At 42.7% G+C, this 27,032-nt stretch overlaps 1 protein-coding gene across 3 annotated transcripts in view; it reads left to right on the forward strand.

Annotated features, from left to right (window-relative positions):
- LOC139054284 (vesicle-fusing ATPase 1-like) overlaps positions 1-27,032 on the forward strand; it is a 60,463-nt gene that overhangs the window by 1,016 nt on the left and 32,415 nt on the right. For all 3 annotated transcript variants that reach the window (XM_070531033.1, XM_070531032.1, XM_070531034.1), the window contains exons 3-15: positions 2,233-2,324; positions 4,127-4,223; positions 13,519-13,637; positions 16,172-16,259; positions 16,504-16,561; positions 17,278-17,336; positions 19,737-19,825; positions 19,980-20,122; positions 20,399-20,598; positions 20,677-20,751; positions 20,833-21,186; positions 25,830-25,925; positions 25,999-26,155. In XM_070531033.1, coding sequence (XP_070387134.1) covers positions 2,233-2,324; positions 4,127-4,223; positions 13,519-13,637; positions 16,172-16,259; positions 16,504-16,561; positions 17,278-17,336; positions 19,737-19,825; positions 19,980-20,122; positions 20,399-20,598; positions 20,677-20,751; positions 20,833-21,186; positions 25,830-25,925; positions 25,999-26,155 — 1,627 coding nt within the window. The remainder of the gene's footprint in view (positions 1-2,232; positions 2,325-4,126; positions 4,224-13,518; positions 13,638-16,171; positions 16,260-16,503; positions 16,562-17,277; positions 17,337-19,736; positions 19,826-19,979; positions 20,123-20,398; positions 20,599-20,676; positions 20,752-20,832; positions 21,187-25,829; positions 25,926-25,998; positions 26,156-27,032) is intronic.

Below are 27,032 nucleotides of genomic sequence, written 5' to 3' on the forward strand. Positions count from 1 at the left end.
ATAAGCTTTGGTGTTGGGCACGCTCCGGTGCATTAAGTTTTGTGCTTGTTTTTATATACACATAATGCTAACTAGTGACAACTTTTCGTTAGCGTTTTCAATGGAAGAATAATAGAAGCGAAGGCAGCTGACTGCTACGGGCTCCGCGGATTTAGCAGCTGAAAGTCTTGCAATTGCGTGCACAATTCTAGTGTTATTTAGAGGTGTGACAGGGCTTTTTCCTTTTGTTTTACATGTACATTCGAGCAGTGAATTGGTCTAGGTACGAAGTTAGTGGCAGCCACGCGGTTGAGTCATTAAAAATTAACTTTAGGTTCTGCAGTCGTAAAATCTTGAGCCATTCTTCAGGCGCTTTTTGTTTAGTGAATATACTGGAAGCAAATGTATAGAAAACACATTCCATGTGAGGAGCATGAGGGCTGTGTGTGATTTTGTGCGTGGTGCATGTAGTCATCAGATCACTGTCATATGCTACCTTGGTAGTGATCTGAAGACAGTAATGTAAGCTGCTAGAGTCATGAGGGAGGTAGTGACTGAATACTGCACCAGGGAGGCTGGAAGTGTCTTTGCTGAAGCTAGTGGGCCTTCCTAATTTGGTTGCACCTGGACTAGTATAGCCCCACTGGCTCGCAGCTTTCTTTCTTTCTTTTTGCCTGTATCGGGTGTCACCGCAAGCCTGAATAATTTAGTGGACTGGACGATGATTCGAACTTACGACCTTCAGGTTAGAAACCCAGTGTTCTACCTCTACTCCATGCCACCACTGCTTCAAGTGGAGTGATGAAATTAGGAAATTTGCAGGCGCAAGTTGGAACCAGCTTGCGCAAGAAAGGTGTAATTGGTGGTCGCCTTCAGCTCTTGCAGTGGGCATAAATATAGGCTGATGATAATGATGTAAGCTGATGTGTTGCATTATTTTGACTGTGTTATGTACATTACTCGCAGAACCACAGGCCTTGTGGTATAGGCTCCATGCCCAGCGTTTGAAACTGTAAAGAATGAATGTCAGTATAAGAATAAGAGCAACATATATTTGGAGGCATCCCTGTGCCTTTAATACTTAATACTGTGTCTTTTTTAAATATTAAATTTTATTGCGATAAAATGGATATGGACGCTACAGATGAATTGTTGCTGTTGCCGTGATGTATAGTGTGTGTGTGTGGGGGGGGGGAGGGGGTAGTTGAATAGTATAGCATATACCTGCTCAAGCCATCAAGTTGCTCAAGCCAGGTCCTACATCCTACAATTATCGTGTTAATAATTGTAGAGACTTGTATGATATCAATGTGCAGTGCATACTTGTGCCACTTGAATTTCTTGTGTCTAGCAGGTTATGTTCTGAAGAAGCATAATTGGCAGTAGCAGGTTCGGGCCTTTAAAACATGGGAGAATCGGGTTGCGTGCTACAAGTTTTTCATGCTCATCTTGGCACAATAGCCCATTGACCAGGAGCAGTATTGTGTAGTAGTTCTTTTTCCAATCCATAGTCAGCGAAAACGACATAAATATTGGCTAATTTTGCAGATGGCTAATCGCAAACCTGCCACTCTTGTGTTTGGAAAACTTATACCTCGGCTTTTGGTAGGCAGCAGTCAGCATACTACTTTTGTGAAATAAAGGCTTTTAATAGAAGTCAATGCCATTTTGAACTTGTCCATTTTTTTTGTGTGTGTGCGACAATCCCAAGGTGTTTTTTGTGACACATGTTCAAATAATTGTAAATGTCTTAGAGGCAAACGAATGAATCGGTTGTGTAAAAGAACTGTTTTAATGAAAGCTGTACCAGTAGAAGCAAGGAGGAGATATTTTATATACTCAAGTAAGTTTTGCTGCCAGAGTGTAATACGAAAGAGGAGGTTGTGTCTTGCCAGCTTCTGTGTTGCAGAAGTTCAGGCACCATTTTGACTACAGTATTATGCTCTGCAGGAAAATTTAATACAGAATTTGTATATTTCATATTGCTATTTTGGTTCTATCAATTACTTTCACTCTACAAATTGTTTTATTGTACCACAATTTGCTGTCCACTACGGTAGTTTATGTTGGCAAGACACAACGTACGGGTCTGGCAGTACGGTGAAACAAATTTCCTCTGCTACTTGTAGTGTTTTTGCAGTTTTCTTTCGTGTGTGCACATTAAATGTGGAATGTAATTCAGAAGCCTTCTTCGGAGTTGTGCAGGTGACATAAGTGTTGCCAGTGCCATAAAAATCTTTTCTTTTTTTGCAGCCAATGAAGGTGGACCGATGTCCCACTGAGGAAATTTCCCTCTCCAACTGTGCAGCTGTAAACCCAGTGGATTTCTCGGAGGACAAAGTTCGGTAATGACATAGACAGTATAGGTTCATTCTGCATCTTACTGACGTGCATTGCATCTAGAAATTGCAGTGTGCAGTGAACTATTGCACTAACTATTTCATATTTGTTGTTTTAGTGTACGCCTCCCTTTCCACTGCATTCCTGGTCTTTCTCTTGCTCCTTTTCTACTGTTGCCTGATCTCTTGCATTCCATACAACCAGAAATCTTTAATTTATGCCAATACCATATACAGAGCTGCACTGTGTGAGTGAATACTGTTATCTTCACTAGCAAAAAAAACTTCCTGATGATATTAGAGGCACATTCTAGCGCTGTAGCAGCGTGTCACTCTTTCGTCTTAGCAGGGGAACATGATTCCTGGAACCTTTAGATTATCGCTCATGCAGCATAATAGCAGCCATCTATAGCAGGTGACCTTCAGCAATAATCTTCATTTTGCTGGTCATTTGCAGTAGATTTTTATACTGCGCACCTGTTACACATGTTTGCAATCTGTTACCTGTTATAAGGAATCGGGAACACCTTAGACTTTTGTCAACCAAAGGACCAGGCAGGATTTCGTAAAGGCTACTCAACACTAGACCATATTCACACTATCAATCAGGTGATAGAGAAATGTGCGGAATATAACCAACCCTTATATATAGCTTTCATTGATTACGAGAAAGCGTTTGATTCAGTCGAAACCTCAGCAGTCATGCGAGCATTAGGGAATCAGGGTGTAGACAAGCCATATGTAAAAATACTGAAAGATATCTATAGCGGCTCCACAGCCACCCTCGTCCTCCATAAAGAAAGCAACAAAATCCCAATAAAGAAGTGCGTCAGGCAGGTAGATACGATCTCTCCAATGCTATTCACAGCATGTTTACAGGAGGTATTCAGAGACCTGGATTGGGAAGAATTGGGGATAAGAGTTAATGGAGAATACCTTAGTAACTTGCGATTCGCTGTTGATATTGCCTTGCTTAGTAACTCAGGGAACCAATTGCAATGCATGCTCACTGACCCGGAGAGGTAAAGCAAAAAGGGTGGGTCTAAATATTAATCTGCAGAAAACTAAGGAAATGTTTGACAGTCTCGGAAGAGAACAGCAGTTTATGATAGGTAGCGAGGCACTGGAAGTGGTAAGGGAATACATCTACTTAGGGCAGGTAGTGACCGCGGACCCGGATCATGGGACTGAAATAATCGGAAGAATAAAAATGGGCTGGGGTGCCTTGGGCAGGCATTCTGAACTCACGAACAGCAGGTTGCCATTATCCCTCAAAAGAAAAGTGTATAACAGCTATGTTTTACAGTACTCGCCTACGGAGCAGAAACGTGGAGGCTTATGAAAAGGATTCTACTTAATTGAGGACGACGCAACGAGCTATGGAAAGAAGAATGATAGGTGTAACGTTCAGGGATAAAAAAAGAGTAGATTGGGTGAGGGAACAAACGCGAGTTAATGACATTTTCGTTGAAATCAAGAAAAAGAAATGGGCATGGGCAGGGAATGTAATGAGGAGGCAAGATAACCGATGGTCATTAAGGGTTACGGGCTGGATTCCAAGAGAAGGGAAGTGTAGCAGGGGCCGGCAGAAAGTTAGGTGGGTGGATGAGATTAAGAAGTTTGCAGGGACAACATGGCTACAATTAGCGCATGGCTGGGGTAGTTGGAGAAGTATGGAAGAGGCCTTTGCCCTGCAGTGGCCGTAGCCAGGCTGATGATGATGATGACTTGTTATAAGTGCTTTTCTTTTTGCATTTATCATTCTATATTACGCACATGTGAAAACTAACATCTGTTGCTTTTTTCAGGCATGTTGAAGTGACAACAACAAACCACAAATTTGTATTCACTATCAAGACATCAGATAAGGTCAGACCAGGCACCATGGGCTTCAGCTTGCCAATGGTGAGTGAACATTCAAGTTTGACCATTCATAAGCATTATATGATACATTATACATTCAGTAGCATTATATGGATCCTTCAAGGACTTGTGGGCTATCATCAGAAACAGCTGGGAAAGAGAAGTTGGAAGCAAACAGAAAGAATAGGTCAAGGGGGATGCAAAAATAGTTAAAGTTGGGAGGAGGAAGACAAAGTCTGTTACGTCGGTGTCATATGACAGTGTAGCATCAGCCTGTTTGCTTGTCAAGTCATGCCGATCACATCTCCTAATGCACCACCTTTGCATGACGGAGATCATGTTCAAAGAAGTGGGTAGCTGCTGTGGAGGGGGAAAGACAGTATCACCAGGCTTAAGCAGGTGTGGGGATATGGGGCGGTTGAAATGCCCAAGCAATGTGCCACTTATTTGGTTGAAGTCGCTTGAGTATTGAAAATGTGTCATTTGTAAAGATGACGGCAGAAGAATGGGAAACTATTCATCATGCTAAGGCTGCGGCTGAGAGGGAGTTGCATCAATGCGATATCCTGGAGGAAGCAGCACAAAGTTGGACTTGGTGTTACGAGCTGTAAGGTGGCAGCAAAATCAAACTAATCTTCCACTTGTACCTACTACATCAAATTGAATCATTGGTTTATGGAAAACAACTTTGGCCATGCATGTAGCTTGTTATAGACTGTTGCTATTAGGAAAGTTACTGTTAATCATACAAGTTACTCTAAAATGCTGCACATGAAGATAGTGTGAATGAAGTTGCATGGGATTCTCACAGATGTTTTGTACTGTGTTGCATGGGAAACTTGGAGGTTCATTCAATGCCTAATGGAAGATCATCAATTGATAGAATCTTGCATTTGCTATCACATTACATTTATATCAGGTGATAACGTCAGGAGTATATGGATTTTTCTACTGCTATAGCTTTTCTGTTGTTTTTTTAATGCTCTGAAGCACATAAAGATTGAGTAATAGGCCAGCAGCAGTAAATTAAACCCACCAGCTCGCCAAATATTGGTAACAGTTGCTGTCAAAGTGAGCTTAATTAGCCTACTCACACAGTACAGTACAGTTAGTCATTCTGGAAGTGTGTTTAGCTTGTGTACTTCCACAATGCACATTTCCTGGCCAAAGCTGCATCATTTAGAGCACCAATTGCAGCACTTTGTGTGGTATTAAACCTTATTATTATTGTTTTCATTGTTGTTCATTTCAATTCTGGTTTGCAGTAGTGTTTAAATGCCTCAACATTTGGGTTAGTTTTGTGCTATGTAACTTGTTACCCATTTCATTATTGAGCTTCTAACATGTTTGTGTCATTTCTCATTTTTTTCACAAGCTCCATTTAGTTTGTATGCACACCCATCAGCAAAAGTATATGGACCACATGCTTGCCAAAAAAGCTGAATTTACTTGTTATTCAGACGCACCAACTGAAATCGCCGAGTGCATGGGAAAGCTTGCAATGCCAAAAATGGACTGCGGTCCTCCATTTCAGCATACATTCATGGGCAGTAAAGAAAATAGTTTTAATCAGGGAATCCCTGGTCCATATGTTCTTGCTTAGGGGAGTACATTTCCTTCTGAATTGAGTGTTAGGTCTTCCACTAAATATTGTGGGAGAGTGAAGATGCTATTATGAATAAGCTTTTCTTCTGTCAAAATGTGTATTATCTTTTTAATCAATGCAGCATTTATCAAAACTATTTGATTCATCGTAACACTAAAGCCTTCATTAATCAGGATGTTTTTTCTGTTTTCTTCTTGTTCTCAAAATTACAGTGGCATGGTTTCTGTGCCACTTGTGACAGACCACCATGGAATTTGTACACTTTAAATGTGTTGCGCTTCTATACTTTTTTGTTTGAGCAAAACATGAGCAAACTGTGCTAAGCTTATGAGCTCACACCTTTGTTCACTTTCAGTGAAGAAAGAAAGGTACTATTGCATTTGCTTGATTGTAGCATGTTGGCTGTACTGTGCAGGTGGATATAGTAGCCAAAAAATAGCTATATTTTGTTTATTTTGGGTATCTGTTCTGACTTAAAACATGCTGAAAGATTACATCTTCTTTTTATTGCCATAGCAACAATAGGAACACTCTAGGAAAATTTTCGCTGTCACCCTGGGGTTCTGTATAAAGTCCAAGTGCAATAAGATTCTATCGCACGCTGTATGTTGTCGAGAGAAAGCGTCTGAGAGTGAGCCAAGAGGGATGGTGGCGTGATGCGCACCGTTTTACCACTCACCTAGTGTAGTACGCACAAGGGGGTTGTGTGGGTGAGTGTACTCTGAGTGGGCAGGTGAGCATGCCAGGCAGAGCAGCCAGGTGCTGAGCCCTGCTTCCTAAAGGGTCACAAAAATGGTGCGTCTTCCTCTTCACAGTACTCTCTCTCTCTCTCAGCCTTCGCTGCACATGGCCTGGCTTCATGTGCCCTATCTTAGAGGTAATCTGTGGCGGATGCAAAGGTTAGGCAAGCCAAGATGGCTGGCGACTTCGTGTGCGCTGTGTTCTTGCTCGCCTGGTGTTGGAAGTCAAGCTTTGGAGATGCAATGAAGCTAGTGGCAGCACGAAGCGTTAGCTGGGCGCTGCGGCCGCTCTTCATCACATCAGCATTGTGATGAGCGTCTGTTATGTTTGCCTGTGCACGTGTGACACCATGCTTGTTAACTTAATTAGTAGATGATTATTTACTGCAATGTATGCAACTAATGAAACTACAACTCTTACTTCATGCATTTGTCTAATACTTTATCCCAATCAATGCTTCACCTTTCAGGTGACACTGCTGAAACTTTGTGAAGCTGTAGGGGAAACCTTGTTGAAGCTTTAGAAAATAGCACACTTAAAAATTTTGCCAAGCACATAGTCCTCTGCATCGTATACTGTGCCTTAAAGAGCAACTCCAGTGATGTTTTGACCATGTCAAGGTAGTGGCATTTTTCGGTTCCAAAGACCACCTTCCATTCATGCATCTGATAGTAGAATTGTACTGCAAATTTGAAAATAATTTTAAATAAGCAGAAATTGTAAAAATGAAACTGAAACCTGACTCAGGGCAGCTGAGTGAACACCTTCGTGTTGCATCGCAAGCAGTTCATCAGCAGGGAAAGTGCCCAAAACATGCCGGTCTCGCCAGCGCGAACAACGGAAGTGGTGAAGAGCAGACGCTCAGCTGATTTGTGACCACTCCAGACCATCGGCACAATGTCTTCGGGTGACAGTGTCAGCTGCACCAGCTCTTTAGACCTGTCAAACAATGACAGCTACGATTCGAATAAATTCAATAGCCGTGAATCGCGTTTGCATTAAGCACACCGCCATGAGAGCCAGTGCTCAGTGCAACACATTGCGCTGCAACATGAAGACCAAAAGTAGCCCTCACCACTGATTTGATACGTGCTGCTTGTTATTTCAGATGTTTTACCACCTCTCAGGGGAGCATTTAGCATACTCCCTGTAAGATCTTGTGAAGCACTGGTTTCCAGATTTGTATGTCAATTTATATAGGGCACAATTTCTCAAAACGCCGCTGAGTGTGCAAAGCACTGGCCGGTGCATTTGTTTAACGGCATGGTACAGCGACCACTCATCGTTCGCTTGAAATATAATGCAAGCTGCACATCAGTGACATCAAATAATGTCTGAACATAGCAAAAAGCAATGATTTTGTGCATGTCAGCACAGTTGCATCACTCCAAGCCACGCTGGTACGAGTGACCAGACAGCTTTGAAAACAGCGAGCAGGAGACCATAGTATGCATTTTTATGCAGCCTACTTATCATTTTTCACATTCTTTTTATGTGCCATAATTCATGTGTTCCATGAAGTAGACATAGGTTAAGACTTTGCTCATATGATTGTTCATTTAGAGAACGCATAATTTTCTCATTGATACGCCGATGCCAGTACTGACACCTTTGGAAACACGGAACCAGAGCAACGGCGGTCGTCACCACCATCGATAAACTGGTCACAGGCGCGTCGATACGGACGACAAATACAGCTGAAGCAGAAGAAGTGGCCGTGGCCCTCGCACTTGCACAACCGGGAGTGAGGACCGTTGTCACAGACTCCCAGACCGCCTACGCAAGCTACCGCAAGGGGAACATCTCTTCTGTGGCACTAGCGATCCTCAACAAATGCAAATCACCGGGGTGGGCCGTTGAGCTCGTGTGGGTCCCGGCTCACTCGCAAGTGGAAGGCAACGCACTCGCCGACCACTATGCCTGAGAACTGTCGATCCGGGCCGAGGACGAGCCAGGGCTACCGCACCCCGTGACAAGCTACAAAGAAATCACGCAAATGTACAGAAGCGGCAGATGTAGGCTTCCCCGTCCGCATCCGCAACTCAACCGAATTCAGCAAACGATCGTGCGATGCACGCAAGCGGGGTCGCTAGCGCATCCCGTGCTCTTGCATAAGATGTTTCCAACAGAGCATGACACTTCATGCCCTTTTTGCAGACGGTCAAAAGGCACTGTAGCGCATATCCTTGCAGAGTGCACTAAGCTCAAGAACCCCCCACCATCCCTACCCCCCACCCTCCCCGGCCCCAACCCCCCCGAGCGATGGGAGACCTTGTTGTCCAGCCCCGACCTACCGACCCAGCTCGCGCTGGCGGCTAGGGGCCAGGAACTGCTGGACACATATGGGACCTGAGAAGAAGGTTCCACCCCATCTGGTGCCAGCGCGCACCAACCATCACTTAGGGCTCAGCACAAAAGTTGATTCTCTCTCTCTCTCTCTGACACCTTTGGCAGCTAAATGAGATGCTTGTTTAAGCTGCTGTATTGAAGGCGCTTCCACTTGTTGCCCATTTGAGATAAGAGGCAAACAGTGCAACTTGGGAGCTAAATAATAAGCCAGCTTAACAATACGTAAAAATACACCCCTGGGCATAGTCACATTTAATTTAGGGCAGTGCTGGTGAGTGCGACTGCCAGCCTTGGAGAATGGCAACGTACCGATATTGATAGTGCGCTGTGTTGTCGCGAAAGAAACAGTTTATTTAAAATCTGTATGGTCAAAACTGAACTACAAAAGCAGTTTTCTTCATCCTAATGGCTTAATTAGCTTCAGGTCAGTTGCTCACGTTCGCTGGTAGCGTAGACACACAAACTCTGCAATTGTGATAGGCCTAACCTCGGCTGAAAGCAATCAACATTGTCTCAAACTGTGATTGAGGCTGGCAAGGGCTGAAGTTCATGCAGCCAACACAACACCACTTGCCACCCATCACTTGTCCGTAAACGCAGAATGTAACTTCTCGCGACAGCAACTTCTCACACCAAACACTGTCGTGATCACCGGCTCCTCAACATTGTCGTCTGCCATTCATTCCCAGCATGCTCTGCGCTTTCCGCTGATTACGTCATAACACCATGTGGCCAGTAGCTGAGGAGCAGGCAAGACTGGTGGTTCGAGTTAACTAACAAAATTCATTTGTGAAGAACCTGCAGAACTCTCAAACTTGCTTTTTTGAGGACATGATGGAAGAGTGCCGAGATACGCACCAAGCGAATTCCATTGACATCCGTTGACATAGAAAAATTGCCAGAGTTGCCATTTAACTTTGGCTAGGTCATCATTAAGAAGTTCTGCCTTAGGCCTAGTTCTTAGTTTTCTTATTCTTAGTTTTCCTATTGGACTTCAATTGACTGCCTGCACACACTAAGTTGGCAAGCATTTCAATGATTTCATTAAAATTTATTGCATCTAGAAGAAAAAATTAAATACCCTAATTTTATAGAAGAGGAACTGGGGTGTGGGTCCTCAAGTTCTTCATAGAGCACATTAATTGCAGCTCTTTGGCCACAAGCCGCAGTGTTTTGGCTCCTGGACCTTGTGCCAGAAAAATCTAGACATCATCACATTAGAAAAATTTGAAGGACATAAATTCACTGCAAGTTTACCTAAAAGGGGTGCTGTGCAAAGCTGGGGAGTTACTGTCACCATCATCTGCTACAGTTCAGTTTGGCGGCTGCATATTGTTTGGGGATTTGCTTTTACCCACAATGCGAAAATATACCAAACATTGTGATTTTAAAACTTGCATATTATTAATTATCTGCATGCTTCTTCACAGCAAAGATTTCACTGAAAAAGAAAGGGAATGGCAGCAACATATAAGGAGCTGTATTCAGGAGTGTCAGCTAAAACTAAAAAAAACATTTGCAGCCAACTTCTTGTGATAACAAAGTCTGCTCATATTCTTTACTAATATCACTATGGATGCAACAAGGCTAAAGTAGTTTCCTTTAACAGCAATTGGGTAGCATTAATTGAAACAGCCGATGCCTGTGTGAGGGACACGGCTGCACTCGGCTACGATCTCCCCTCATGGTGGTAAGCAAAGAAAAACATAGTGGGTGCACAATACGCTTAGCTTGCTGCCTCTTGGAGCAGTATGAGATAAACAAATGAACGCCCAGAGAAGTTCGTTGAGGAGATAGCTTTCCTCTTCATAACGCTAAAGGTTGATCATGCAAATACGACAAACCTGCATCACCAAGAAAAGAGCAAACAAGGCCAGCAGTTATCTTTGTGAGCAGCATCTGTTCTTGCTCTGTTGCTTGTCTAACCGTCAAAAATGTGCGAAACGACCTGAGTGCAATGCACTAGAGCCAAAGAGCCCGCCAAGCTTTTGTAAATTTATAAAGGAAAAATGTAAATTTATAAAGGAAAAAAAACATTGTCATGAGGTTCTGCAACGATCACTTTCAGGGATACACTTTCAGCGATACTATCGCCTTGGCAGTCAGGCACGCGTTGATTGGCTGGTTGAGCATTACGTTATGCAAAGGCAATAGTTTTGCCGAAAATGATTTTCACAGAATACATCCTATGCAGTGGTTACCATGCATGCTTACAATTAAGTGTTCCTTCTATGGAAAAGCTTGTGTGTCTGTATCAGTGTCCAAGAAAGGAACATATGTGTCCATGGCTGCATGCATATAGTGCCCTTTTGTTATACATGCAGTTTATTTCTTTATTTACATTTTCTCGTCAGTGAGTGGCCCATTCTCGACGTCAGGTGCATTGAATCCCTTGCTAGTTTGCTGCCATATGATTTAGCCAACATTTCCGTTGCTGTGTCTTGGGCAGTATGCATTCATTTTGTCAATTCCTCAATGTGTATTTGCATAGTGTTCATCCCCAGACTGTGTATCTGTGTATTGGCAAAGTAAAGGCTCAGCATCTGCTTCGATCAACATGTAGCTTTTGCAAAACAAGGTTGAATAAAATTGCATTCACGGTGGGCCATGTCTGTGTATAGTGCCGTGCTCTGTGATTAATAAAATACCCTAAATTTGAAACCGCTCGTGACTTGTCTAACCTTGGCACTACAATTTTGCTTGGTGCGCTCCATTGCTCCCAACTCGTTACCATATTGTGCTTCTGCCTACTGATATTTTCTAGAATCAGCTCTCTTAACATTGATATTTTCCTAATTTTATGACATTTTCTGAGCAGATGTTTACAAAATTTCTGCATTGTTAATCATTGTAGAAATAAATGAAACATTGTTGAAGCACCTGTCAATTGGCCTTTCAATGGTGTAGACACATTGGGGGTATTGCTTCAGCCAGTAGACTTTGTTTTAAAAATATATCTTGTTTGAAATGGCTCTTGCTTTGTTTTGCGACCTCTTCTGAAATGTAAGAGAAACATTCTCACAAAATGGGCACCTCATAACTACTCTGTGTAATGAGAAACTAAGTTGGAAACTTCTTGGTCCTATGCATTCCAATGGGGGCTGGGATAAAAGCTGGTAGCTCTTATCAGCCATCACTACTGCAAGAGCAACACCGCATACTGCATACATCAGCAGCTGTAGGTGGTCTACATGTTGTAGTTTTGCAATGAAATCCTGAGTTATAAAATACACTGGTTAGTGTACACTGACCCCATCGGATATTTTGTTTATACACTAGGAGTTTTAAATGGCCATCCAGGGAGTGTTATACCCCTGTCACATGGTACGTGTAATGTCATTTGCAGTAAATTAAATTACGTGTTAATGTCATTATTGTTGCTTCTACACGGGCATAGTGAATGACACTCACAGCTAATGGCGTTTGCCCATTGAATGAGTTTCCCGAACTCATACAAGCGCGACTTATGTAACCTCGAGGACAGGGGCTTGGCAAAAAAATCACGAAATCGATAAGTTAAAACAAAATTTAATCAAATTAAAGGTGGTAATAATTGCTGTTATGAACTTTTTATTAATGTTATGACGTACAGCATGATAGTGGAAGTAGTTTGTGCGACTATATTCTTGGTCCCAGTCTCAGACTTGACGCTAGCACCTCTTGTCAGCCATGTTTACAAACACTCGTCTGTTTTTCTTTTTTTTCATTTCTGCATGTTGTTTTCAAAGTGGTGCCGCGCTAAAGCCCATCCACCCTTCGGAAGCCAACTCTGCAGCTTCATCAGCAGAGAATGAGAAGCGAAAAGTGCACTAGACCGATGACGAGACGCGCACTGCTGAAAGTATGGGAAAACCACCTCACCAATTTGCACAGGGCTAAGTGCAACTTGAAAGTATACGTGTCGATTGCCATATGCCTGTGTTAGCAAGGTGCCGATAAACATTGCCATCAATTGCGAATGCCATGTTGTATACCCTTGTAGACAGGGAACGCAAGACCGCAATGACATTCGGTATGAATGTCATTTACTGTGAGTGACATTCACGTGCCATGTGACAGAGGTATTATATGACAAGAATTTTTAAAAAGGATTTACTAGTAGCCAACATAAAAGCAGATTAAATGTCAAGCAATAGTGTGAGGAGGCAAGCTACTCTTTTCAGCAGTGGCTCTCCTCTCTCCAGCTATATAAATAAGTGCCTACAAGTGAATTTTCTCTTTATGACTGGCATCTTGAAAGCAAATGTGATGCTGGTTATAGAAGATATATTAGTCTCATAAGAAAGTAGACATGAAATCTTCATTTCATTTGTATTCAATTTCTAGTATTTTTGTTGTCTGTTTTTACTGCCGAGCTGGTTGTCTAAACAGGACATGCGACAGTCTTTACTAGTTTTACTAGTGTGCTGCCTTCATTTTTTTTTTCTATTGCAGATTTTTTTTTATGAACTGTTATCTCTTGGTGGTGATGTGTCTTGTTTTATTCTCTTTCTGCATCAATATTCAGATGTCTTATATAAGCATGTAAACTCAGAATTTTTTCGGCCCCATGTGTGAGTGTATACTTTAATTGATTTTGTTACACATTATAATCTCTTTTAACCCTCTCCCCCCCCCCTCTCATTCATTTTTCTTTTACAGAGAAAATGGGCAGAGCTTTCTGTCAGTCAGACGGTTGATGTCCGGCCATATGTGTTCGATCCAAACACTCAATACATTGCAAAGATTACTCTTGAAACTGACTTCCTTGAAAAGAAAAAGTGAGTGCTGAATGTAGCTGCCTAATCAGTTTTTCTGACCTTATAATCACAGTTTAACACTTTGATGCCATGACATATCCACTTGTATTTCAAACAAAATTTAGCATGGAAGCTGTTCAATATATGTTATATATTGTTATATATGTTATATATATATATGTTCAGTCATATGTATATTTTATATGATCGGACATTTTTTTGTAGTTGACTGCTTAGAACATAAAATTATTGGGTCAAACTAACAATTTTCTGTTTCGCCATTGGTACTGGCCTTCATGAGGGAAAGCTTCTATTTTATGAGGCTATGATGGTGGCATGCTAGTGCTACCATAAACAGGGTGTCCCACATAACTTGAGCCAAGAATTTAAAAATGAATGGTGTGTCGGAACTGAATTGAACCGGACACATACTATTCGCAATAGCCTATAGTAACTCAGACAATTTTTATTTCCCCATAACTCACTAAAGTTTAATTACCCAACTTTTTAGTTATTGACTGAGGATCCTAAGTACGATACGCAGATTTGTAGAGCACCTTCAGACACCACCGATCAAGTTGTTTCCTATATGATACGTTTCTTGTAGCCCTTTTATCGAGGTTGCAAAGAAAGCCAGCGAAATATTCAAAAAGCCACGTGACAGAGCACTTGCGCAGTGCTAGCGTGCTGCTCTCAAGCCTTTGTTTGGTGAACCCCGTATTCAGAAATGCATATTACCGTGCCCAAGATGCTCATTGCATTTCTTTTGGCGCTTTCACGACAGGCATCGTTTAGGTCACTCACTTCAATTTTTTTTTTGCTTTTCACATTGTATACGACTCATAATAGGCGCTGTGAAGGGGGAAAAGATGATGGTGTGGGAAATGCTCTGCATTCGGTGTGAAACTGCAGGTTTAGTGAAGCTTTGCTTTCTGGCTTCAGTGTTAGAATGAGGGAGATGTAAAGGCAGTTTTGAGGTCTAGCCCATGTTGATCAGTCAGTTGGCAACAACCTCAGGCACCTTAACCCTTTGAGGCTCGATTTTTTTTTTTTTTGCAGATTCCAATCCTTTTTCGGGACTTATTTTGAAAAAAATTTACTGTAATTTTTCTAGGGTGACCATAAAGTGAGAAAAACATATCTTAAGTTGGTATATATGTACTCTTCATTCATGAATAACAACAATAAGAAAGGAAATAAACTCATAAAAATGAAACGTATGATGCATTTTTATACACATAGTTCAAGGCTTTGAAAATGCGCACACGAGAATATTTTGCAAGACTCAAATGTCCCTGCTCTTACACTAATATGTACATCCATAGCGTAATAGAACTGCGTAGGTGCACGCACTCAAGAAAACTGTTTGGTTGTGTGCCCGTCAAAAAAGCAAAACGTGTGACAAACTTCCGCTAATCTTCATCTTATCTAACCAGAGGCAATTCGTTTTCGCGAGTGTCCAAAAAAAAAAGAAGCAACAGAAACGCATGCACAGCGGCATCCTTCCTATGCACAGCCCTGTGAGCACTAAACGAGTGTGAGACAGGTGGTCGCCCTTTGAGCGATTAGTAACGAGATAGCCATCACTTTTGCAAGCGCAGGTAGCTGAAACCGCCCACGGAACAAAACCCAAACCGCCGCCCGTCCGTGTGCACGCCAATGCGCGAATGGTACTATATAGACGCGCGGGAGCAAACTAGCTCTAACAAACCATGCAAGAAAAACCGAGAGAGGGAGGTGCGCGAAAAAAATTCCCTGTATTCCCACATAGTGGCAGCACATGACAAAAAAGAAAAAGTTTGGAAATTGGCGCACTTTTTAAATGGACAGACGGCGCCGTAAATATACGCCATCGGCCATTTTTGGGCTTGTTCGCGGCGGCGTATATTTACGTCATTGACCCTTAAAGGGTTAAATTTGCAGCATAGTGAAAAAGTGCCTAACTAGTTTGATGGTAAAGGCACCACTGAAATAATAGGCCTCTTTCTCACTCAGTACCAAGTTAGTAGAACCCATTCATTCATGGTGTATTCAGGAGCAGCACTGTTGGATATTAGAAGTAAGGTGTTTCTAAAGAAAGACTATGGTCTTTTTTAAAAATTTTGGGGACTTTATTATTAGAGGTGAAAAAGAATCCGTGCAGGAGGAAACATGCTGCTAGTTATTGAATATCTAGTAGGATTCTGAAGGTCACGCAGAAGGTTAATTGTAACACAGATTCTCACGTTAGTACACAAAAGCTGATTGAGTGTTTAATATCTAGCTAATTGGGAAAAAAAAAAATAAAGTATACTGGCTGCCATGCATACCTGCTTGCAGCATTCAGGTGCTTTCATCGGCATATGGGGCTTAATTGCTTTAAAAAGTACAAGCAGGTATAGTTGAGACACCTACTTATGCCTCCATTTCCACATGTGCATGGATGCATGTCACCTCAGTCTACTCTTTTTTTTGCTGTAAGCAATGTACTGTATTAGGTACTTTTGTATAAATGTGGCATAGGTGGAATTCTTTGCAGAAGCGATAGATTTTGACTAAGCCCCATCTTCCAACAGCACCACAAAGGATCCATATGACACTGATAAGATGTCCACGGACTTTGTGCAGCAGTTTCCAAAACAGGCATTCACAGTTGGTCAAACGGTAAGGACTTTTTTTATGTTTGTGCCAAGACACTGTTTGGTTGAACCAAAACGTGAAGTGAATTCTTCTTTCTCTCATTATTAACCTAATTGCAACTGTAGTCCATTTTGGCTATATAATGTTGGGGAATATTATTTAGTTGGCGAGATATTTTGGATTGTCTGAAATTGGTGTACAAAGCTTGTTTTTGAAGCATAGTAGTTACTATCTGCTGACAGTGGATTGCTTGCTTGTTTTCTTGCAGCTGGCATACCAGTTCTCAGACAAAAAACTGTTGAAACTTGTCGTGAAAGAAATGGAAGGTGAGGATCAAACCCATCTTGTGGAAATATATCTTGTTTAGCTTATCTTCATGACTACCTTCGTTTGTATTTATTGTGTCATTATGAATTATATATTGCATTTTTGTTGACAAAAGATTGTCTAAGCAGCGTGTCTAAGTTGTCTAAGATTGTCTAAGCAGTTATCCACAAACATTGCATGTAATAGCAACATCCAGTTGACGTCAGAATGAGCCTGTACTGTGCTAGGGGCAACATGGGGACGAAAACATTGTTTGCTCCCTGTGTTGCCTTGTACTTGCCTTGTTCCCATGGTTCTTCCCCCTGTGTTTCCTCTTTAGCTGTACAGGCTCATTATGGATTACCAATTAGTCCAGTCATCCACCTTGACATCATAGGTTTTAGTGAGAGTTTCAACTCTATAGTTGGCCACTTTAAGATGTAAAGGATTTGAATGCAGTTCTGCTTGCAGATACTTGTCATATCATGACACTGAATACTGGAAAAAAGGGGCACTGTACTGAGAAGGGAAGCTACCTGCTGTACTTTGAGATGACATCATTGTATGCTCATTACTTGAGAGGCCAAGAGCAACTTGTTGGCTAAAATTTTTACAGTGCTTACGTATAAAACAAAGCCACTGGTGATGACTTTTCATGCATAATTTTGTTGTCTTCAGTAATGAATTATCAATTTCTTTCTGTTTTCTGCCTCAATAACTTTTTTTTTTAATACAGTCGCAAGCTTGGATTACCTAAAGGGTGATAGTCCTAGGCCACCGTCAAAACCTAAGACTGTAAGTAATGTTTCTTTATTATTGGTATAGATGGTGCACTGGCATGTTTTTAGATCCTTGAAATTACACTTTCATTGCTTTATACCTTTCTTTGCAGTCATGTGATGCTTTTAAAATTTTGGTACTAGTCAGATTTTTCATGTGTGAAGGACTTGGGCATAGTATTCTTTAAAATTTGACATGTTTGTGTTACTTGGTACTATTGCATTCTCAGGATCAAGTAAGTTGGTTTGAAATTTATATGTTCATTTGCCACAAAATGTGAAAATTTTTACTACATTGGTATACATTTGCCAAAGGCAGGTCACACCTGCAGATCGTCTAAAAAGGCTGTTAATGCTTGAGTTCTCTTAAAGGGCCCCACACCGGACCCCATAGCAAATTTTGGTTATAAGCTGGAAGTTGTTACGTGTCCTCTAAGGAGTGTTCTGCTGCAGAAATTTTTCAAATTGGCTCATTAATAGCCGAGATAGAAATATTTCAGTGCTGCGAACCCATGATTTCAGGAGGTGAGCTCCACTGCCAAGCGAGACCCGCCTAGCCTCCGCAAGTGAAATTCCTTCCCTGCGTTCTCTCATACCAGACCTCGAGGATCGCATGATGCATATGTCATGGGCCCCGCCTTCATTTTTTCTTTCTCCTTGCTTCTTTGCAGTGCAGCACACTTCCGCTGACAGCGTCTCACGCAAGCTGTTGTGATTGTCTCGTTTCCCGCAGCACACGATATTGCGCACTGTGCACAAGGACATCTGACTAGCGGCATAAGTCAGTGCTACACGAATACTGAGGCAGACACAAGTGGATCATAGAACATGATATCCCACACTGGAACACATGAGAAAATGACAGTTTCAGTGTCTGCACATGCGACTGCACAACGTGGGAACAAGCAGACTAAACAGAAGTACATCTTTCTTGCTGCGGTGAGAAGTAAAGCAAAAACATGCAGACATTTGGTTTGTGTGTTTTATTTTTTCTGTAAGCTTTAATTCGTCTATTCAAGCAACATATTACACAAATAACAGGTGTTGCCTTGAATAAGTCTCAAAGTCACTTGTTACCACAAGTGACGTCACTCACAGTGACACTTTGAGAATTATTCAAGGCAACAACACTCATTTGTTTGATCTGTTGCTTCAATAGACAAATTAGAGTTTACAGAAAGAAATGTCGCAGTTTTGCCTGAAAGGCGAAGCATCGATTGTGATAGCAAATTAGTAGACTTCTATATAAAGTAAGGATAGTAGTTTTATCAGCCATATAAACTTGTAAACATTCACTTACTAACTAAATTAACAAGCATGGTGCCACGCACACACAAGCAAATGAACACATCTCACTTGATGACTGCGCACACTCGCTGTTAAAAAGCTAGAGTGAGAAAGCATGGCGGCGGCAGCGAGCGAATTGACCTTTGCGCTGCCTCTTACTTCAATGCGAACTAAGTGCCGAGAACACAGCCACACGAAGTTTTTAGCACTCGGCGCACTTTGTCCTCATTGCAGATTGCTTTCAAGATAGGGCCCGCATAGCCACGTCATACGCAGCTGCCGCCGGAGTAGAATTTTCTACCGTGTTCTAGCATGCAATCATGCTTTGATCCACTCGCGTCTGTCCTAGTGTTCATGCGGCACTGGCTTACCTTACTGCTAGTCAGGTGCCATCTGTACAACGACGCGGTGTATCACGGTAAGGACTCATGAGCTGGGCCAGCCTCTCCAAACGTGCATGCAATGAGGAATCCATTTTGCAGAAGCAGCCAGACATCGATGCAGGTGTTCTTGTGCACAGCTGGCAAAGTTGGGCACAGTGCGAAATGAAACAAATGCAAAAAATTGTGGGCTTGTACGCAAGACCGTCAGTGGAAGTGCACCATGCAGAAAAAACGTGAGAAAGACAATAAAAAGTAAGCCGGGACTGTGACATTTATGTGACGCGATCCTCTGGCTTTGGTATGGGAGAACGTAGGGAAGAAATTTTGCTTGCGGAGGCTAGACGGGGCAAGTGGCGAGAGAGGCGATGTTGGCAGTGAAGCTCACCACCTGAAATTATGGGTTTGTGACACTTCACATATTTCTATATCTGTTTATAATGAACCAATTTGAAAAATTATTGTGGTAGAATGCTCCCTAGAGGGCGTGTAACAACTTCTAGCATATAACTAAAATTAGCTATGTGGCCTAGTGAGGTGTTAGAACAATCTGTAGTGACTACACAGAAAGCAAGCTGCAGGGTAACAATTTTACATATGCTGACAGGCATAAGCTTTTTGAGATTAGTTTTACTGCTCTAACTTGACATGTAGTTTTCATGTGGTGATTTGGAAAGTGCAGTGTTTTCTAACATACAGTGTGTGTTGTCTCCAAGGCACTTACACGCCTTTACAACTTAATCTTTCAGACCCTGATTGGGCTGCTGTTACCAGATGCTGCTGTGGTTTTTGAAAAGGCTGAAGGCTCTACAGTGAACCTTACTGGACATGCCAAAGGGTAAATCTAAAGTGGCATGCTAAAGAGTTTGCATGCAACTACATAGGACAGTCTTTATTTTAGGTTGTCACAGTGTGCTCTTTATACTGGTCCTGTACTATGCTTTCTTATAGTTACTTTGCATTTAACATCTCAACAACTGTTTTTTTGTCAGGAAAATGGTTCGTCAGTCTATCATCAATCCAGACTGGGATTTTAATAAGATGGGCATTGGAGGGCTGGACAAGGAGTTCAGCGCTATATTCAGAAGGGCATTTGCCTCAAGAGTTTTTCCACCTGAAGTTATTGAACAGCTTGGTGAGTTCAACGGAACCCTTTCATCTATGTAAAAGTAAGTAATCATGTCGATGCTAGCCGCTAGTTGGACAGTTCCTGTAATACCGAATTAGTTCACATCTATAAATGGCTGTCCTGTCAGCAGTCTCATGTAAATAAGGCATGAGCAAAAGTGACTGAGCAGCCTTTGTCTTTCTGATTGGCCATAATGCTTCAAGGCCTTCTAAAAGCCTTCCTGGGCATAAATGCACTTTCATAAATGCATTTCTGATTCTCTCGTGGTGCTTGTGTTTGCAGACCTGAAGCATGTCCGCGGCATCCTTCTCTATGGGCCACCTGGTACTGGGAAGACTTTGATGGCTCGTCAGATTGGCAAAATGCTGAATGGACGAGAACCAAAGATAGTTAATGGACCTCAGATATTGAACAAGTATGTTGGCGAGTCTGAAGCAAACATTCGGCGCCTTTTTGAGGATGCCGAAGAAGAAGAAAAAAAGGTACACTCACTGGCTTTGCACTGTTTTCATTTAGCTCCTTCACATTATACAGTTTTCTGTTTTGCTCTTCCTTTTCAGTTGGGCGTCAACAGTGGCCTCCACATCATAATTTTTGATGAAATTGATGCAATATGCAAGCAGCGAGGCTCTGTGGTAAGAGTTGTAGAAAACACAATGTATACTGGCCTCGTGTTTTGAAGTCATCTGCTGCACAATTGTTATGTTTGTATGCAGGCTGGAAACACAGGTGTCCATGACACTGTGGTGAACCAGTTGCTGTCCAAGATAGATGGCGTGGAATCATTGAACAACATTCTAGTGATTGGTATGACCAACCGTCGTGACATGATTGACGAGGCGCTGACCCGACCAGGTCGTCTTGAGGTGCAGATGGAGATTGGGCTCCCTGATGAGCATGGTCGCCTCCAAATTCTGAACATCCACACAGCGCAGATGCGGACTCACCGCAAGATGGCTCCTGATGTGGACTTGGCTGAGCTGGCTGTCCTTACTAAAAACTTTTCAGGTGCCGAGCTAGAGGGCTTAGTACGTGCATCGCAGTCAACCGCCATGAACCGCCTCATCAAGGTGAGTCCACTATGCATACTTTGTTTAGCGCAAAACGAAAGACACAAGAAAGATGACAGGACAACGTGCCTTGTCCTGTCATTTTTCTTGTGTCTGTTCTTTTGCGCTAAACAAAGTATTCATGGATTCGCACTATTAGATTTGTCGGACGGTCCCACCGCTGTCAACCAGATGTAGGAGTCATCGGACTATCTCGCCGCTGCCACCATTTGAAGGAGTTGAAGGTCGTAGAGAGGAACTCGGTGAACAGGATTTATTTACATATTTTACATTTTAAGCAAGATACATTGGCAGTCTAGCGCGACTCCCATATGGAGCCCGCAAAACTAACATACAGCAAACAGTTTACGAGCACACAGCTCACTACTACATTTCGAGCATGACAACGAGCACTCAGCTCCCGACGACGGGCACACTCTAGCAGCCGGCAAACGCTGCTTATAAGCTCTCCGCTCGACGTCATAGTTCGACGTCATCGTTCGACGTCATCGTTCGACGTTACCGTTCGAAGTCCTCGTGGACGGAGTCCCAGTGGACGGATTCTCCGTGGACGGAGTCCGAGTGGATGGAAACGTTCGTCCAGTCATTGTAAACTAGCTGCCCCCTGCAGGACGGCCCACACACACAAAGGCACACACGTTCGAACCACACACACAAAGGCTCACACGTTCGAGCCCACACACACAAAGGCACACGCGTTCGAATGTCCGGAGCCGACGTCGGAGGGCTTCGTAGAACTCTGCTTTGTCCCGCGTGCGCGGCGAAGTACCACATTCCTGAGCTGACCGCGCGCCACGTGGCTGACGGCCATTCGCAGTTCTTCGAAGTGCGCCCCGTCTGGTGGGATTGGAACACGTGCAGCGGGCTGAAAGCTGGCATGTTGCCACCCCGTACGGCCATTCCTAACAGCACCAACTAGCCCGCCAACGCGTTGTGCTGAGTCCACTATGTTGGTCCCGCACAGGTTACCAATATGGCAGTGTGTGCTTCTTTCACTAACAGCTTCCTATTCTTCCCGCATGCCATATCTGTGTTGTATTTCTGCATGATTGCATAGTAGCAGCAATTAATACTGCTTATCATCATCAGGCTGGTTACGCCCACTGCAGGGCAAAGGCCTCTCCCATATTTCTCCAACAACCCCGGTCATGTCTATTGTGGCCATGCCGTCCCTGCAAACTTCTTAATCTCATCCGCCCACCTAACTTTCTGCTGCCCCTGCTACGCTTCCTTCCCTTGGAATCCAGTCCGTAACCCTTAATGACCATCGGTTGTCTTCTCTCTCATTACATGTCCTGCCCATGCCCAATTCTCCTTGATTTCAACTAAGATGTCATTAACTCGCGTTTGTTCCCTCACCCAATTGCTCTTTTCTTATCCTTAACGTTACACCTATCATTCTTCTTTCCATAGCTCGTTGCGTCGTCTCAATTTGAGTAGAACCCTTTTCGTAAGCCTCCACGTTTCTGCTCCGTAGGCGAGTACTGTAAAACACAGCTGTTTATACACTTTTCTTTTGAGGGATAATGGCAACCTGCTGTTTCGTGAGTTCAGATGCCTGCCCAAGGCACCCCAGCCCATTTTTTATTCTTCCGATTATTTCAGTCCCATGATCCGGGTCCGCGGTCACTACCTGCCCTAAGTAGATGTATTCCCTTACCACTTCCAGTGCCTCACTACCTATCATAAACTGCTGTTCTCTTCCGAGACTGTCAAACATTTCCTTAGTTTTCTGCAGATTAATATTTAGACCCACCCTTTTGCTTTACCTCTCCGGGTCAGTGAGCATGCATTGCAATTGTTCCCTGAGTTACTAAGCAAGGCAATATCATCAGCGAATCGCAAGTTACTAAGGTATTCTCCATTAACTTTTATCCCCATTTCTTCCCAATCCAGGTCCCTGAATACCTCCTGTAAACACGCTGTGAATAGCACTGGAGAGTTCGTATCTCCCTGCCTGACGCCTTTCTTTATTGGGATTTTGTTGCTTTCTTTATGGAGGACTTCGGTGGCTGTGGAGCCGCTATAGATATCTTTCAGTATTTTTACATACGGCTCGCCTACACCCTGATTCCGTAATGCCTCCATGACTGCTGAGGTTTCGACAGAATCAAATGCTCTCTCGTAATCAATGAAAGCTATATGTAAGGGTTGGTTATATTCCGCACATTTCTGTATCACCTGATTGATAGTGTGAATATGATCTATTGTTGAGTAGCCTTTACACAATCCTGCCTGGTCCTTTTCTTGACAGAAGTCTAAGGTGTTCCTGATTGTATTTGCGATTACCTTAGTAAATAGTTTGTAGGCAACGGACAGTAAGCTGATCGGTCTATAATTTTTCAAGTCTTTGGCGTTCCCTTTCTTATGGATTAGGATTATGTTAGCGTTTTTCCAAGATTCCGGTACGCTCGACGTTATGAGGCATTGCGTATACAGGGTGACCAGTTTTTCTAGAACAATTTGCCCACCACCCTTCAACAAATCTGCTGTTACCTGATCCTCCCCAGCTGCCTTCCCCCTTTGCATATCTCCCAAGGCTTTCTTTACTTCTTCTGGCGTTACCTGTGGGATTTCGAATTCCTCTAGACTATTTTCTCTTCCATTGTCGTCGTGGGTGCCACTGGTACTGTATAAATCTCTATAGAACTCCTCAGCCACTTGAACTTTCTCATCCATATTAGTAATGATATTGCCAGCTTTGTCTCTTAACGCATAGTACATCTGATTCTTGCCAATTCCTTGTTTCTTCTTCACTGTTTTTAGGCTTCCTCCCTTCCTGAGAGCATGTTCAATTCTATCCATATTATACTTCCTTATGTCAGCTGTCTTATGCTTGTTGATTAACTTCGAAAGTTCTGCCAGTTCTATTCTAGCTGTAGGGTTAGAGGCTTTCATACATTGGCGTTTCTTGATCAGATCTTTCGTCTCCTGCGATAGTTTACTGGTATCCTGCCTTACGGAGTTACCACTGACTTCCATTGCACACTCCTTAATGATGCCCACAAGATTGTCGTTCATTGCTTCAACACTAAGGTCCTCTTCCTGAGTTAAAGCTCAATACCTGTTCTGTAGCTTGATCTGGAATTCCTCTATTTTCCCTCTTACCGCTAACTCATTGATTGGCTTCTTATGTACCAGTTTCTTCCGTTCCCTTCTCAGGTCTAGGCTAATTCGAGTTCTCACCATCCTGTGGTCACTGCAGCGCACCTTGCCGAGCACGTCCACATCTTGTATGATGCCAGGGTTAGCGCAGAGGATGAAGTCTGTTTCATTTCTAGTCTCACCGTTCGGGCTCCTCCACGTCGACTTTCGGCTATCCCGCTTGCGGGAGAAGGTATTCATTATCCTCATATTATTCTGTTACGCAAACTCTACTAATAACTCTCCCCTGCTATTCCTAGTGCCTATGCCATATTCCCCCACTGCCTTGTCTCCAGCCTGCTTCTTGCCTACCTTGGCATTAAAGTCGCCCATTAGTATAGTGTATTTAGTTTTCACTCTACCCATTGCCGATTCCACGTCTTCATAGAAGCTTTCGACTTCCTGGTCATCATGACTGGATGTAGGGGCGTACACCTGTACAATCTTCATTTTGTACCTCTTATTAAGTTTCACAACAAGACCTGCCACCCTCTCGTTAATGCTGTAGAATTCCTGTATGTTACCAGCTATATTCTTATTAATTAAGTTAATCAGGAATTCGACGCCTAGTTCTCTTCTCTCTGCTAAGCCCCGGTAGCACAGGACATGCCCGCTTTTTAGCACTGTATATGCTTCTTTTGGCCTCCTAACTTCACTGAGCCCTATTATATCCCATTTACTGCCCTCTAATTCCTCCAATAGCACTGCTAGACTCGCCTCACTAGATAACGTTCTAGCGTTAAACGTTGCTAGGTTCATATTCCAATGGCGGCCTGTCCACTTATGACTGCTTATGCTTCATATTATTTTGCAAAATAAGTGCAATCTATCACAAAGCACTGGTGCTATTATTTGCATGTACATGTAGGTCTGTTAAAAGGAATATGCAGGCGTCTGGCTCACGTCTTGTGAAGGCTGCAGTTGCTGGTGCTTGCCAAAGTGCTGTCATTGCACTATGCAGCTACTTAGAAAAGAGCTAGTGCCACCTTCCTTATGCCATCTACCCAAAAAAACTGGATGTTACCTGACCTACCTAAATAAAGAAAAGCTTAACTTTGCCCTCCACCTCACCTGTAAATATTAGTGTCAGGTTCACTTATGCATTTCATATATTTTTTTATTCCCCCCTTCCTCTTTTTTTGTCTCTCTCCTGTGGAATCTTTTAATCCCATTGCCATCCCTGTTCAGAGTAGCATGCCAGTAGTTGTATACGCGCTGGCAAACTCTGTTTTTCTAATAGTATATATATATATATATATATATATATATATATATATATATATATATATATATATATATATATATATATATATATATATATCCTTCTCTCTCCTGACCTGCAGGAAAATTCGCTCATGCTCGGCTAATATCGGCTAATATGTGTTCCCTTCAATAATTACCTTGCCCATCCATTGCCTCTTGAATCTTTGCCAAAATAATCTGCGACAATTCTGTTTCAGTTGGATAAGGATAACTAATCACCATATGCTCTAATTCAGGCTGGAAGTAAAGTGGAACTTGACCCGGAAGCTGCTGAGAAGCTTCTTGTTACCCGAGCTGACTTCATGAATGCACTGGAGAATGATATAAAGCCGGTAAGAGTCAATTGTCAGTTAACTAAACCTTTTGTGTCTTACTTGGTTTAAGTTGTTGATCATGGTATTACAGGCGTTCGGAACTAGTTCAGAAGAAATCGAACAACTGGTGTCTAAAGGTGTTACCACATGGGGACCGCAGATAAGTGCCATACTGGAAGATGGTGATTTATTCATCCAGCAGGCACGGTCTCCAGAGTCGAGAGGTCTGGTCACAATCCTTCTTGAAGGTGAGTGCTGTTCGTGTCTTTGACGAGTTATGCTTATTGTTTGTTACTTTTGGATTGAGATTAAAACAAGTGTAAAGCATATTGAGAGGGTTAAGCATACTTATTGCCTGACATGTCACATTGCATCATGGCAGAAGTATTAAACATTAATTGAATTCTTGGGCTGTACATGCCAAAACCACAATCAGATTATGGGGCACACCGTAGTGGCAGACTCCGAATTAGTTTTGACACCGTAGCATTCTTTAACGTGTCCCTAAATTTAAACGCATGAGTGTTTTTTATTTCACCTCTGTCGAAATGCAGCTGCTGCGGTGGATCAAACTCGCAACTTTAAGCAATGCCGTATAGCTACAAAGCTACCATGGTGGGCACAGAAGTGTTGATTTGATGTGTGACCGCTTTCGTAGTGTCACCTAGACCCTACAGTGCTCTTAAATGCGGCTCTGCTTCTGCATGCTCTATGTAAGTTGTCCGCTTGACGAATTTGCATGGCGTTTATTTTTCTGAAAAAGCTGAAATGTACCGTATCGGGCCTCGAACTTGAATTTTATTGAGTTTGCCCGCAGCCACTGTCGTGTCTATATAGTAGCGTTACCTTGCCTTCTCACGTCACCTCTCCCCTATCCCCCCTTGTATGGGAATTGTGAGCATCTGTCTAGCTTCCATCTGTTCTTACACATTAGTAGAAAGGTAAGCGCTGTAATTTTTGCAGTGCTTTTTGCGGGGGTCATGGGTAATTACAGCCATCAAGAAACTAATGTGGCGATGCCCAGGGAGCTCCACAGGGTATTGTGCACATTCGACGCAGTGCAAAAGTCCAAATGAGTTTCTCACGTCGCCTTTCCTCTCTGCCATGCTCCTCTCTTGTATAGAC

Source organism: Dermacentor albipictus, chromosome 1, assembly GCF_038994185.2.
Source record: "Dermacentor albipictus isolate Rhodes 1998 colony chromosome 1, USDA_Dalb.pri_finalv2, whole genome shotgun sequence".
Lineage (NCBI taxonomy): Eukaryota > Metazoa > Arthropoda > Arachnida > Ixodida > Ixodidae > Dermacentor > Dermacentor albipictus.